The 15,806-nt window shown below is 38.0% G+C and overlaps 1 protein-coding gene across 7 annotated transcripts in view; it reads left to right on the top strand.

Annotated features, from left to right (window-relative positions):
• dock10 (dedicator of cytokinesis 10) overlaps nucleotides 1-15,806 on the top strand; it is a 91,407-nt gene that overhangs the window by 37,549 nt on the left and 38,052 nt on the right. For all 7 annotated transcript variants that reach the window (XM_066709329.1, XM_066709332.1, XM_066709331.1 and 4 more), the window contains exons 3-14: nucleotides 448-537; nucleotides 4,025-4,107; nucleotides 7,247-7,319; nucleotides 8,004-8,129; nucleotides 8,552-8,686; nucleotides 12,500-12,683; nucleotides 13,659-13,744; nucleotides 13,902-13,985; nucleotides 14,102-14,257; nucleotides 14,480-14,698; nucleotides 14,805-14,927; nucleotides 15,252-15,334. In XM_066709329.1, the coding sequence (XP_066565426.1) occupies nucleotides 448-537; nucleotides 4,025-4,107; nucleotides 7,247-7,319; nucleotides 8,004-8,129; nucleotides 8,552-8,686; nucleotides 12,500-12,683; nucleotides 13,659-13,744; nucleotides 13,902-13,985; nucleotides 14,102-14,257; nucleotides 14,480-14,698; nucleotides 14,805-14,927; nucleotides 15,252-15,334 (1,442 nt within the window). The remainder of the gene's footprint in view (nucleotides 1-447; nucleotides 538-4,024; nucleotides 4,108-7,246; nucleotides 7,320-8,003; nucleotides 8,130-8,551; nucleotides 8,687-12,499; nucleotides 12,684-13,658; nucleotides 13,745-13,901; nucleotides 13,986-14,101; nucleotides 14,258-14,479; nucleotides 14,699-14,804; nucleotides 14,928-15,251; nucleotides 15,335-15,806) is intronic.

Below are 15,806 nucleotides of genomic sequence, written 5' to 3'. Positions count from 1 at the left end.
TACAGTATATGAAAAAGATGTTTATAGTGTAAAGATATATATGGCAGCTGTCCAACACTTTTTTCTTTATGGTCTCTAGCGGATTTTATATAGTCTAAAAAAGGGCAGTTTGTTCTTTATAATGCAATTGTTTTAGTTAATCCTAGCACAATTCAGAGATGTTTCTTCACTTATTTTCAGTATAAACTGTCTTATGTTAAGCACTTTTCAGTTATTTTCAGTTAGTTCAACAGGCCTTTAACTGGACATAATTAAACACTTTAGAAGTGTTTAACACAAACACAATTTGCTGCAATATTTCTCACATGGACAAAGGTTAAAATAAACTGCAAAATGATTAAACAATGACTCATGCATCACATTTTTCTTTGGCCAGTAAATGCAGGACAATAGGTATCATCAATTATTTACAAAATGTGTACTGATTTTATGTTCATCTTCCATCAGGTTACCACAATTTCTTTGGAAAGGCGGACAGTGCACTCAACTGTGCCTGAAGATGCAGAAACACAGGCGGAAAGTCTGCTGGTCAGAGAGGTAAGACTCAGCTGGGAATGACAGGTCTTATTTCTTCTGTGAGGGCTATTTTTAACTCTATTGATTACTTGGCATTCAGTGGACCTAGAGCAACCTCTGATTTCAGAAGTTTGTTTAGAAGTGTAAAGCAGGATAGACAACATCAGTTTCAGTTATTTGTTGTTGTGTATCTCTCTCTCTCTCCCTCTCTCTCTCTCTCTCTCTCTCTCTATATATATATATATATATATATATATATATATATATATATATATATATATATATATATATATATAGCTATTGTGACCCAAATATATAATGTGAATAGCTAATGTGACTAATGTATATATATATATATTTGGGTCACATTAGCTGAATTGTTTTAGGTACAACCACCTACAATTTTCTCCTCTCCTCCCCTTTTCTATCTTATTCATTTAACCCCTGTAAATGAATCATCAGTTGGTTTTATGGTGTTTTGAAGCGGTTACGTTTTGTTGTGGCTGAAACTAATTAGCTCATACCAGTGTAGTTTATAGATTTTTTTATTTTATTTTAGATACGGTTTCTAGGCCTTTGTGCTGATACAGTGGTACAGGCAGAAGAAAAAAGTGTTTCTGATGCATTGGTAAAGAGTATGATGTTGAGGTATCAGCACAGCGGGAATAGGATGAAATTGTAAGGTTGAAACAGCCAGTCACCAGCCCTGCCAATCAGAAGAAAATATTAGCTCTCGTCTCAGACGGCAGAATGATGGTGTAGTTAAAGTCTTTAGACAAATCAATCGGGGATTTTCTATAACCAACCATAACAATGGCGAGGTAAAATTAAGGTTTCTGGTTGTGCGGCCAATTTTCCACGCAGTGTGTGGAATATGTCACTCAAAATCAGTGTCCACAGTGCTGCTTCAAATACAACAGTGCTCAAATAGACGCCAGGCTTTTCTGTTTGTATCATGCAATTACTGTACCTGAAAGTTGAAGCTGATTCAGTTATGTCTTAATTTAAACTCTTTATACAATGTGTCGCTGTAGCATCATATGTGGGTCTTCTGGTGTGAGATTTTGGCAGCGTTTGTTATGTGTTTATACATTGAACCATTACATTATCATTATCAAAAAACATATAAGACACTCAATATAAAATATATAATAGGATTGTGCTTCTGTATAATCCATGTGTGTGTGTGTGTGTGTGTGTGTGTGTGTGTGTGCGCGTGTTTGTGTGTATGTATATTAGAACCTGCACTTTTAAGCAAAATGTTCTGTTTAAAACATAAACATAATAAATATAATTATGATGAGGTCATGTTTGTGCTAAAGGTAGCTTGTCTGATTTGTACAGCAGGGTAAAATAGAGGATGATAGACAAGAACTTTGGTTTCAGAGATGTCCACTTTATTTTACATATTCATCTTGATATAGAAATCTTAGTTTAACATCTTTGTTGCAGTCAGTCAACTTACACCTAAATAAGATGAACATAGCAGTATGATATCAGTGAGCTGAGTATGTCTAACTCACAGAGATTCCCTCGCGTGTCCTGAAAAGGCAAGGGATGGGTTCTGTGTGATGACAGTAGAGTTAGGTCAGGACAGGGATGTTAGTTGCATCAGTGTGCGCTAGCTCTTCAGTTGGCAGCCTGCAGCACATAGGGATTGGGAAAATCTTTTGGCCCCTCTGGTATGGAAAAAGAATTGCAATTAAATTGGAGGACGTCATTCATCAACCGACCTGAGCTTCCCTGTGAACAGGGCCTCTTCAGTGTCTTGTGAGGGTTGAGTTGTTAGTGGAGAGTCAATTTACTTCAATGCCACAGCTCATTCTACACACATAGGTACCAGCTATATGACTTCACCTCAGGGGGGCCATAGAGGGGATTTGTTTTTTTATGAATGAGTGTTGAGACTCCAATGAAACTTGCCCAAAGTTATTATAGCTGCAGGCGTGTAGCATTGCTAAGTTCTTTTCACTTAGACAGGCTGTTACAGAATGCAGTATGATGAGGTATGACAAGTCTGTTTAGTCTAGCAATGGCTGTACCTTCTTCTACACAGCACTTGGTTTTTCCTTGAAATATTCTTACACGAGAAGCTTTATTACATTTGCAAGTTTGGAAACACAGACTAATTGGAGTTAAAATAATATGACCATTAGATGTGTCCCCTTTACATGCATGTTTGGGTGTTTGCTGACAGCACTCGATATGTGTCTTGTGTTTGTTATTGTTAGCAAAGCACGGTTCCTTTTGCTTGCTGTGGAAAAGCTATATTTTGAAGTTTCAATATAAGTCCACCATGGCAGTCCAAATGGCGGACAGAAATAAGCCAGACCTTGTGTTACAGCCCGGTGAGCTGAAGTGCAACAGGAATTGAAAGTGCAGCACATATTACCCAGTGTGCAATGGAGTAGAGTGTGTGCCTTATTATGAGTAATTAAAGCAATGATCAAAGGTAGTCCATACTTGGTTTACATTTAAGGTAAGATTCGTATTAAACCTTGCAGAAATAAAGGCTAAAATCCACTATCCAATAAATCTACTATGGATACATCACTGAGCCTGAATCCTTGCATTTCACTATTTTGAATGTAATAGTGTGCGCTAAATTAAACCATGAAATGTGTTAATAACAGTTCTATGTTACTTAACTCATTTTTTATGACATAGTACAACAAGGCTTATTTTCTGTATTGCACAGGCATGGAAATAAAGTGTGCAACGTTTTTCACTAGTAATCTACCTCAGGTATGCAAACCTCCATGTTATAACTAGCCGTGTTTTAAGATGGAGTCTAAGCACAATTAGTCAGATAAAAGGTCATATTCTTACATTTATATAGTTATTTTTGGAGAACTTAGAATGATCATAGGATGTTTCCAAGTACTTCCCCTCCGTGTATCCCCAGGTCAGTGCAGTGTGGGCTTTTTAAATCTTGAACAATGAAAAGGTGGATAACTAACTATGAGCTACACTTGAGGTTTTCCATTGTGAGGTGTGACTTGATAAGTCTTCAGAGGGGTTGACGCAGTACAATCACCAAGATTTGATACTTTGCAGACACAGACACTGAGATAAATATTGCTGGACACTGCATCTATAACTAAATGACAACCTACTAGGTTAAAATAGCATGTCTGATAGGAAGGTTATATGATATTTCCATTTTTATTATATGACTTAAAATAAATATATAATTGTAAACTACATTGGCCTAAGCCTTTATGATCCAAAACACTTGGAGCTGCAACTGGTCACCTCTGTATACATAATCTAGGCAGTTTAATATGGCCTTACTGTAATAAACTAAATCCTGTCAACTACAGTAACCTAAAGCATTGAGCAATGTTTGTGTCTCATTAGATATTTGTCTGGAAGCTGCAGAATAGATGGTACATTTTCATTGACTCCATGCTCCCATGCTCATGAGTCTCTCTTGTGTAAGACTTGTTATTTTAACTGATGACTTTCCTTCAAAAACCTTATTTTTTTCTCCCCTTCTTTCCTTCAGGCCTGTATGTACTACAACTCCCAGTGGCACGTTGTAAATTATAAATGTGAAGAATTCGCTGGGGATTATCGGCAGTTACCCAAGTAAGTAATGTCATTACAGCTTATTACTTTTGTTGTCCTTCATTGAACCCTCTGTTTTGATTACTTGTTACATATTAGAGATATTTCTTATTTAGCAAAGGAGTGAAATATTATATTGCATCAGAAGACTGTTTGTACTGTATCTCACCCAACTGGCAGGGAATGAAGGTCAATCCAATCTGATGGCTTTCCCAGCTTTTTTCATGCTAAGATTTCCCGACAGAGCTTGGCCCCGACTAATAACTGATTTGGTAAGATCAGCTCAAAGGGGCTGACAGGAAAGTGGAAGACAAAACCTAAGAGAGAGACCCTCCCACTCCCATCATTGCTCTTTCTCTCCTGTGAATAAACCGCCAGTAGGCTGGAATCCAATGGCAGAATGCCTCCAAATTTATTCAGACCCTTGATTGAATTGAAATAAGTTGATTTAGCCAGAAAATCCATGTGTATTCAGTATTTTGTGATACACATAAATCAACAAGTAAAGATGTTTAAGACAGCAAATGTGGTATATGTAGAAAACACTTTCTGTAGTCTTTGAGTGGGTTCATCCATTGCACAGGAGGGATATTTGACCACTTCTCCATGGTCCCTTATCACCGACCCAGGTTTCACTTCCTGTTGATGTCACCGAGCTTAAAGCGTGTGGTCCCTTATTAATCTTTAGAATCTTTACTTAACTGTGGGTGAAACATCTCTATAAACAATACAGGCCCATTATCTCATTCAGCATTGCCTGTCTTTAAATACATCATTGTTTCAATGACTTCTTCAAAAAAACCTCAGCGAGCTTAATAAACTGCAGCCATTGTGTCTTAAGAATGTCACAAAGAAGGCTCTTCTGGACTCTGTGTGGAGGAGTGCAAGGATGAGATACTGCCATTTGTCAAGTGTGCTGCAGACAGGCTGTAGACAGATACTGAGATGAGTGTTTGACTCCAGTGGCACCATGCAGTCAAATGGAATGCGATTAGGTCGAAAGAAATTAAAAGGACTGTCCAGGGAGAATATACTTGTGATAGACTGACAAACCAGACCCAGCGCAGGGGTAGCTGAACTCAGAAAATATTTTAATAAAGAATAAGCATGAAAGCAAAGGTTCTAAACTAGTCATTTACACCTTATTATATTTTGTCTGTGGCAAGGAAATGACTTTGTTTTAATTGCACTCTCAGTCAACTAGGAAAAAACAATGTCTTATGTCCCATAATGGTAACAATATGTCAAAACCCTTTTAATAGGAAATGATCTACCTGGCATTATCTGTGCGTTTTCCACAAATAGCTTCCTGTGTACTTTTGAAATAGTATTTTTTTAAACATGTCTTGGAGAAGGTGCATTTTGCATTTGTTTAACCTTGACTGTGATCATTCACAAAGCTGAGTAATGCGTCTGGTTGTTTCCAAATTCTCACTTAAAACCATTAAAAAAGGGAAAGATCAGAACTAGTAGCTTTTTGCGATGAAATAGATGCTTGAGATGGTCCAGAGATGAAAAGACAAATATATATATATATATATATATATATATATATATATATATATATATATATATATATATATATATACACTCACCTAAAGGATTATTAGGAACACCTGTTCAATTTCTCATTAATGCAATTATCTAACCAACCAATCACATGGCAGTTGCTTCAATGCATTTAGGGGTGTGGTCCTGGTCAAGACAATCTCCTGAACTCCAAACTGAATGTCTGAATGGGAAAGAAAGGTGATTTAAGCAATTTTGAGCATGGCATGGTTGTTGGTGCCAGACGGACCGGTCTGAGTATTTCACAATCTGCTCAGTTACTGGGATTTTCACGCACAACCATTTCTAGGGTTTACAAAGAATGGTGTGAAAAGGGAAAAACATCCAGTATGCGGCAGTCCTGTGGGCGAAAAATGCCTTGTTGATGCTAGAGGTCAGAGGAGAATGGGCCGACTGATTCAAGCTGATAGAAGAGCAACTTTGACTGAAATAACCACTCGTTACAACCGAGGTATGCAGCAAAGCATTTGTGAAGCCACAACACGTACAACCTTGAGGCGGATGGGCTACAACAGCAGAAGACCCCACCGGGTACCACTCATCTCCACTACAAATAGGAAAAAGAGGCTACAATTTGCACAAGCTCACCAAAATTGGACAGTTGAAGACTGGAAAAATGTTGCCTGGTCTGATGAGTCTCGATTTCTGTTGAGACATTCAGATGGTAGAGTCAGAATTTGGCGTAAACAGAATGAGAACATGGATCCATCATGCCTTGTTACCACTGTGCAGGCTGGTGGTGGTGGTGTAATGGTGTGGGGGATGTTTTCTTGGCACACTTTAGGCCCCTTAGTGCCAATTGGGCATCGTTTAAATGCCACGGCCTACCTGAGCATTGTTTCTGACCATGTCCATCCCTTTATGACCACCATGTACCCATCCTCTGATGGCTACTTCCAGCAGGATAATGCACCATGTCACAAAGGTCGAATCATTTCAAATTGGTTTCTTGAACATGACAATGAGTTCACTGTACTAAACTGGCCCCCACAGTCACCAGATCTCAACCCAATAGAGCATCTTTGGGATGTGGTGGAACGGGAGCTTCGTGCCCTGGATGTGCATCCCACAAATCTCCATCAACTGCAAGATGCTATCCTATCAATATGGGCCAACATTTCTAAAGAATGCTTTCAGCACCTTGTTGAATCAATGCCACGTAGAATTAAGGCAGTTCTGAAGGCGAAAGGGGGTCAAACACAGTATTAGTATGGTGTTCCTAATAATCCTTTAGGTGAGTGTATAATTTGTTTAATTTTTGTTTGTTTAAAAAACACAAGGATACTACAGTGACACAGTGTCTAGCATTGGGATTAAAAATTACATTATTTTTACATACAATTACTGATTTATACAGCTGGGTTTTTACTGGAGCAATCTAGGTAAAGTATATTGTTCAAGGGTACAACAGCAGTGCCCCCCACCTGGAATTGAACCCACAACCCAGCGTGTACCCTGTGCCCACCAGGTTGAGCAAAGTACTTATCGATGATAGGTGAAATAATAATGTCAATAATTATTTCCCTGATTATCATTCAGTCTCTGAGGAACAAGCGAAGTACACTGTAACTGATGCTTCTTTCATTTACAGAAAACTGTACAGATCAGACAAGCTCCCCTCCCATTCATTTGAAATCGACCACGAAGATATTGATAAAGATGAAGTAAGTGTCTGGTTCTTTTGTCTAGGCCAAATTCAATTTAGTACCCAACCATTCTTATATTGGTTCAGGCTTTCATGAGCAGGGTATTTGAAGACAAACAGCCCTGTCAATGCAAAAAAAAAAAAAAAACGTCTTTACAATCACTTAGTAGCAAATAAAAATGAACGTCCTGGCATTGAAGTTCATGAGTCATAAGTTTCTAAATAATACATTTTCATCTTGATGACCTTAGCTGCACGTCAGTATCTTGCACTCATTATACACAGGTGTATATGAAAAATGCAGCAGCATGTTTATTTTTAAATGTGCTAGCCATCTATTAATGCATGCTGGTAGTGCAGCCTAGACACAGACGCCCATTTCTTTTGTATTTAAAAATTACTTTTGTGGTGATTTCAAATTTCAAAGCCTTACTTCATAGCCAGATTGCACGAAAAATGAAAATAAGTTTATGAATTGGATTTAACTAAGGGTACCTAAAATTGTGAGAACTGCACATTTTGTTTCATGTAGATACTATTTGTAGATACCATTAGCAGTATCAAAACCATTTTACCAATGCCGTTTTCACCAAAATATAGTTTTTTTCATATTTGTTTAGTTTTGTACAAGTAGGTATGATTTTGTCCAATGAAAAAAGCTTTTATCTTTAAGACTTGAAGCTTACATTGGGTTTCTTTTCAGGATACAACGTCTCTGTCATCTTCAAAAGGAGGAGGTGGAGGTGGAGGAGGAATTGGTGTTTTCAAGTCTGGTTGGCTTTATAAAGGGAATTTCAACAGCACTGTGAACAATAGCATCACTGTTAGGGTAAGAAGGAAGCTCCACTATGCACTGTGCTAATTTTAACTGCACTGCCTCCACTTTCTGTGTGACATAGGGTCAGTAACATAGGGTGCATGCCCTGTAGTATTATTACTATTATCAATGCTATTACACACAAAAGAAAGTCTTTCTGTAAAATAAATATATATATATATATATATATATATATATATATATATATATGGCTGTTAAGGAATAAGAAATTATACAATATTACCATATTATGCATGTAGAAAATTGCCTCTAGAAATGACCTTTCAAATTATGAAAAAAATATATGTTCCTTAATAAGAAAAAGCACATTCCTTTTTCCATAGAAAGCAATAGTATTCATTTTTAAATGCTTGTTTTCTTCTTTCTTTCTTTCTTTCTTTCTTTTTGTCTTTCTTTCTCTTTTTCATTTGCAGTCATTCAAAAGGAGGTATTTCCAGCTCACACAGCTGACAGATAATTCATACATCATGAATTTCTACAAAGATGAGAAGATATCCAAAGAACCGAAAGGATGCATCTTCCTTGATTCCTGTACGGGAGTGGTACAGGTGGGTGGGTTAGAGTTTAATTGGAGTTTGGGCAAGTTTGAAATAAATCGTAATTGTATAATCATCCAATATTTATAGACTGTTCATCGTCTTACCTGCTATAACCAACTGTCATTAAAAAAATTATTAAACTCCTTGGTTGTGCGGAAACAAAGAGCACTGTGGTTAATACTGCAGAAGGCTATACACTCACCTAAAGGATTATTAGGAACACCTGTTCAATTTCTCATTAATGCAATTATCTAACCAACCAATCACATGGCAGTTGCTTCAATGCATTTAGGGGTGTGGTCCTGGTCAAGACAATCTCCTGAACTCCAAACTGAATGTCTGAATGGGAAAGAAAGGTGATTTAAGCAATTTTGAGCGTGGCATGGTTGTTGGTGCCAGACGGGCCGGTCTGAGTATTTCACAATCGGCGCAGTTACTGGGATTTTCACGCACAACCATTTCTAGGGTTTACAAAGAATGGTGTGAAAAGGGAAAAACATCCAGTATGCGGCAGTCCTGTGGGCGAAAATGCCTTGTTGATGCTAGAGGTCAGAGGAGAATGGGCCGACTGATTCAAGCTGATAGAAGAGCAACTTTGACTGAAATAACCACTCGTTACAACCGAGGTATGCAGCAAAGCATTTGTGAAGCCACAACACGTACAACCTTGAGGCGGATGGGCTACAACAGCAGAAGACCCCACCGGGTACCACTCATCTCCACTACAAATAGGAAAAAGAGGCTACAATTTGCACAAGCTCACCAAAATTGGACAGTTGAAGACTGGAAAAATGTTGCCTGGTCTGATGAGTCTCGATTTCTGTTGAGACATTCAGATGGTAGAGTCAGAATTTGGCGTAAACAGAATGAGAACATGGATCCATCATGCCTTGTTACCACTGTGCAGGCTGGTGGTGGTGGTGTAATGGTGTGGGGGATGTTTTCTTGGCACACTTTAGGCCCCTTAGTGCCAATTGGGCATCGTTTAAATGCCACGGCCTACCTGAGCATTGTTTCTGACCATGTCCATCCCTTTATGACCACCATGTACCCATCCTCTGATGGCTACTTCCAGCAGGATAATGCACCATGTCACAAAGGTCGAATCATTTCAAATTGGTTTCTTGAACATGACAATGAGTTCACTGTACTAAACTGGCCCCCACAGTCACCAGATCTCAACCCAATAGAGCATCTTTGGGATGTGGTGGAACGGGAGCTTCGTGCCCTGGATGTGCATCCCACAAATCTCCATCAACTGCAAGATGCTATCCTATCAATATGAGCCAACATTTCTAAAGAATGCTTTCAGCACCTTGTTGAATCAATGCCACATAGAATTAAGGCAGTTCTGAAGGCGAAAGGGGGTCAAACACAGTATTAGTATGGTGTTCCTAATAATCCTTTAGGTGAGTGTATAGTCTGAGTTGTGGTGAACCTGGTTTATTTTTACTTTCTTGTCAACTTTCTATCTTCACAGACAAACACACTTTCTGGTAGATAAAAAGACCAGGAGTGCAAAGGCAAACTGTTCTTATGCTTTTCAGACACTACCTTTTGCTCATGTGTCAAACTGTAAACCACAGTCAGAAAATATTATGTTTCCTGCATGAGAGCATTTGACAGTGCTATAGATGACCTAATAGAAACATGTATAAGTGCAATGTAATAGAGAAATGCCATGGTGTTGAATTAATGTAGAAAAGGATTTAAAACATTTGGGATTGTCAAGGTCAAAACTTTATATGCTAAAAAGCGAGCAATGAGAGAAACTTTTATCAGAATCTACAAATAGTTTACCAAAGCCTCTGTGACTCTGTGGTGCCTTATGTTGACTGGAATGCAAATATGGGATGAAAGTGATATATAAAAGTTAATACCTCTCTGGGAGTAAGTACCCAGGACAGTCAGTCACATTTGAATCCCACTACCAAACATAATTGCTTTAGGCTGAAAATTAACTAGTATGGAGCGTAGAATTCATCATCTACCATGGATTAACTGCTATTATATACATAGTATGCAAACACTCATTAGAAAAAAAGATCCACACCATTTTTATTTTTATATATTAAACTCAGGTATTCTGAGTTATTGTGAGGTGTCTTTTTATGCTGTTAGACAGGGCAAAAATCAGTAAAACAAAACATAAATCTGATGCAAGGGCTCATAAATGAATTAGGTGTGATCAAACAACATCAGCCTAGAGGTGTGAGATGACTGCAGTGAAAAGTATTGAACCAAATGAGATGTCCTAAAACATGCAGGATTAATATATAATAGCATGAAGCATAAAGATTCATTAATACGTTGCCACTGTTAACTTTTCCACTCAAGAATCAAACCTATGAAAATAATATCCATTCGTCCAACTATTGTGAGATACTTATTCATTAAACAGTATCCTGCCTTAGTTGTATTATTATTATAATTAGTATTACTTATTTTATTTATGTATTTGTATTAATTGGTTTGTAAGGTGGAGCATGAAGCTTTGCACAAGGCAATATGTATCCTCTTTAACCTTAATTCAAAACAGGTTAACTCACACTTTTAAAGTCATCAGATATTGACTCTGTGGCAGCATTTGAAAAAGTAATTTTCCAGGCAATGATTCTTCATTTCCAAGGCTTCTTTCATGATAAATAGGCTACTCTCGCTGGCATGAATGTGAGAGAACAGTGTAAGGGCACTGTCACAAAAAGAAGGCTTACCTATTAAACGAATGGTATCACAATATCTTCAATGTCAGCTGCTCTATTTGCCCATCTTTATGCCTTTCTTATTCTCTGAGTTAGCATCGTCAGTGTAAAGGAAGGTAGCAGCTCAAACAGCATGTAGACAGTTAAACCCTTTTAGCTGGGGCCCACACTGATGCCAGGCACTGAACCATCAGCACCACATCCTGTCACACCTGCCTATGTTGAAATATAGTAATGTAACTGTTTCTTAGCTTCATGTGTCATTGAGTAGGAGGAGGAGAAAAAGACTAGACTGTAAGGTTGACCTATGAATACAGCAATAGACAGAGTCAATAATCCTTCACAGGTCTACACTGACCTCTATATTACAAGTTATCAGGCCAACATAATTTTTCCGGACAATGGATTTCAATGTTGTCTGACAGTGGGAACATTGTGGGGATTTATTATTGGTAATAGGTTGTTGCCACAGACAGTTCTGTACAGAAATAAACCATTGCTCTTGTGTCCAGTGAGCTGTAGGGGTTCATGGAAAGCTGGGCTAATTGTATTAACTCATTAGTTTCTTTATTGTGATGGAGTATACTGAACTGTAGAGCCAAGAGATCCCAGCAGACCACAATACACCACCCCCTTGTTATATTGCTGGGGTTGATTTATATATATATATGTGATATATTGAGGGCTGAGCCATTGGGAGACACAAAGAAAAAAGAAAAGGAAAATTCACAAATACTGTACAATCGATCTAGTTTTATTGCAACCCTGAGAAATTATAAACAGGCTAACAATATATCTAGAAACACAGAAAGAAATAGGAGGATTATACGGGGAAAAGTATAACGGTAATACTGTACTGTCCTATAGTACATGTAACAGTAGCTTATGTACTGTATATTACAACTAAAATGAATACAAAAAATAATTAGGTTAATTCTTTTTCGAGGCATGTGCAACTTGACAATAAAAAATGGGAGCCAGTCCCTCGGTATATCAGAATCAGCAGTATTGCGAGGGGCGTTATAACAAGGGGGTGGTGTATCTGTAGCTGTGAAACTGATTGTGAACATTTCCAACAGGCGAATACTAATCTGTTTTCTTGAATCCGATGCTCTTTCAGAATCACAAGTTGAGGAAATATGCCTTTGAGCTGAAAATGAACGATGTGACGTACTTTGTCCTGGCAGCGGAGAGTGAGCAGGACATGGAAGACTGGATCGCCACTTTAAATAGGATCCTACAGATCAACCCTGAGGGGCCCACGCAGGAGAGGAAGAGCGTGGATCTGACAGACATTAAACAGGGTGAGCATGCTAGGATAGATGTTGCTGTGTATTTATTCATATACATCATTCTCAAATATATTATCCACTGACACTCTTGTCAAAGATTGCATACAAAGGTTATGATTGTCAAAAGATGTGGTGCAATGATTGTGGTGGTGCAATGTTATAATTATGCAAGGAAACACTGCACAACATTTATATGGTATATCAATTATTATTATTTTTTTAGGGGAGACAACACACAACGCTGTAATAAATGTTTTTACGTATTTAAGTTAATAGTAGATTTCCAAATACAAAACAGACAAAAAAACATTTTTATTTATACTTCTGCCTAAAGTGTCCATGCTTTTGGAAAACAGTGCCGTTTACAAAAGGTGTAAATTAATATGATATGTTCTTAACCAATATGTCCAGATTATTTAATGAACTGTGTAAAAGGTGTTTTAAATGTTCATGCTTGCCGTAGTATAAATAAGCTTACAAACAAGAAGCACTCACCGGTATTGTGTAGAACAAACACTTTTCAGGTCCATTAAACGTGACCTTGAATCTTTTTTATTTTAGTTTTAATACTGGTCTGTACAGACACGGTGTCTATGTGTATTACTCTGTGTATGTATCACTTTGTACACTATGGTCCAAGGGACTACCAATTGCTTTATTCTATGGCATGAAAGGCCATTATATACAATTTGTTCTGACTAAATGTGCTCCAAGTCCTGTCTTAGAGCATTTATCCTGTATTGCTCTCAAGTACTCTGGTTTCTGTTTCATTGGGAGATTTTATATAGTTAGTCATTCATTCCCTTGGTATTGAATGAATCACATATTAAATATTAAGGATTCTGTGCATATGAAACAAATGCCACAGCTCATCTAATGCTCGTTGTGGGTGCTGCTTTCTGTCTTGCTCATTAAAACTTGTAGAACAGCTTGTTTCCTCTATTCACTTTTTTATTTAAACTACAATCCTTTTTACCTGCCCTTCAGATTCCATAGATATCACATTCAATGACACAAGCCCACCTGAAACGGAGGAATCATCAGAAGACAGTATAAACCCTGAACTGGCAAAGGTACATATTTTCTATTTTTCATCGTACTTTGGCATATTTGAAAAAAATCAACAGGACAGGCTTTTGTGCACATATTTTTGTGTTGTTTATCATCTAGTCTTTCAGAGGCATTTCATAAAACTCTGTTCATTCTTGTGCTTGTGTTTCCATTGAATAGTACATTACTGAAACAGAGGAAACAGTGAAGCTAGCAAGAAAGGAGGATCGACTCAACTTATTTTCTCTGGATCCAGATATACCCGTGAGTTCTTTTTCTTGGGGTTTGGGGGGGACATTGGATAATGCATGAGAAACAGAGTTGATTTAGAGGTACGCTGATGAACCACAGCAGTCAATGGCCTGTTTTTGTATTTGAAGGTGCCCAAGAGTCAGAAATGTGAGTATTCAGCGAACGAGGCTGGAACGAAGCCTTTCGAGAAGAAGATTGGCAAACGGGTGATGATCCAGTGCCAAACGCTCAAATTAATCCTTCAAGGATGTGTGACGGAGAATGACAGTGGACCCACAACAAACGTGAGAAACTCCTCAAGCCCTGCATTTTGTCACAAATTTTAAGTAAAAATGCTTTACATGTTTTCATTTGTGTGTGTGTGTGTGTGTGTGTGTGTGTGTGTGTGTGACGTATAGAACCAAACTAAAAATATTCAAAATGTTCTGAAGTAAATTCATAGTTTTCACTAGTTTCACTTGTGGACTGAACTCAAGGACTTTTATCAAATGTATCCATTCCCACAGATCGAGCCCTTCTTCGTCAACATTGCCTTGTTCGATATCCGAGAAGGCCGGAGGGTGTCGGCAGACTTCCACGTCGATCTGAATCACGATATTGTGAGACAAATGCTTTCCGGTTCCTCCTCGGTCCTGGAAAACGGGGTGAGCTCACCTTCAGAGAAGAGACCCGGAGAGTGTCAACTGGCAGGAGCCCTGGAGAACTGGCTGCAGTTTCCCAGACAGGTACTAGTCATATCCAGTGGGAGGCCTAGTTTAGGGTGACAGGATCGTATTATTTACTTTGGCTTAACCTGTTCAACGTGTTTGTTTGTTTCATTTTGAAATGCAGGCTGTTTTCTCAATTACAAACCCCCACGTCGACATTGTGTTGGTGGCCAGAATAGAGAAAGTGCTAATGGGAAACATTGCTAGTGGTGCAGAGCCTTATATCAAGTATACAGACTCAAGCAAGGTAAGTGATTAAGATCAGCGTACTTTTAGACATTTGAGGTTAGTAGATAAAGTTGGTTAAATGGAAAAACACCTTATACACTTGTCAATGGTGAAGCAGAAATGAAGAAAAATGAAAACAATTCAAGTATTGCATCGCACACAAAGTTATGTTAGACCTTCAGTTTACTTCCTTGAATTCATACTTTTGTTAATTTATATGTTGATATTTAGTTGCTTGGAGGTCATTGTCTGAAAGGATGATATTACTTATTAAAATGTTGTTTAAAAAGACAAAAGAAAAAAAGATGTGAAAAGCTTTTTCAACAGCTTTTTTTTTTAACAGACTGTCCAGAAATTGCTGAAGTCCAACAAACAGTTCTGCAGCAAACTTGGCAAATACCGCATGCCTTTTGCGTGGTCAATAAGGTTGGTGTATACTAAATGAGACAGTCTTCCCAAACAGATCTTCTTTATGTATGGTCATGACTAGGAACACTTACAACACCAATTCATGTTTTAAGTAGCCGAAGCTTGCTATGAAATGTCCTATTTGTTTGTATTTGTCTTTCTTCTTTACACCACGACTGGTTAAGTAAGCAGTATCAGTAAGAAAGAAAGAGCTGACATCAGAAGGTCGACTTTATGGTAACAACGGGATCAATGTGATTGCATTGACCTGAGCCAGGAGAAATGCATTCTCAGGCATCCAGAAGTAGGCACTTATACGGCTGATTCATAATCATACAATTCATAGAGAGGAAAAACAATGTATTGTTAAGGTGCTTTTGCTTTCCCTTGGACCTTTCTGAACTAAGACTTGATGTACATCTGCTGCATGTTTCCTGCTTTTAGTTTTTTTTCATCCTTTGAGAAATGTAATAAGAAAAGACTTGCCGCC

The sequence above is a fragment of the Amia ocellicauda genome, chromosome 7 (assembly GCF_036373705.1).
Source record: "Amia ocellicauda isolate fAmiCal2 chromosome 7, fAmiCal2.hap1, whole genome shotgun sequence".
Taxonomy (NCBI): Eukaryota; Metazoa; Chordata; class Actinopteri; order Amiiformes; family Amiidae; genus Amia; species Amia ocellicauda.
The sequence above is the reverse complement of the archived record's forward strand: the minus strand, read 5'-3'. Positions and strand labels throughout refer to the sequence as shown.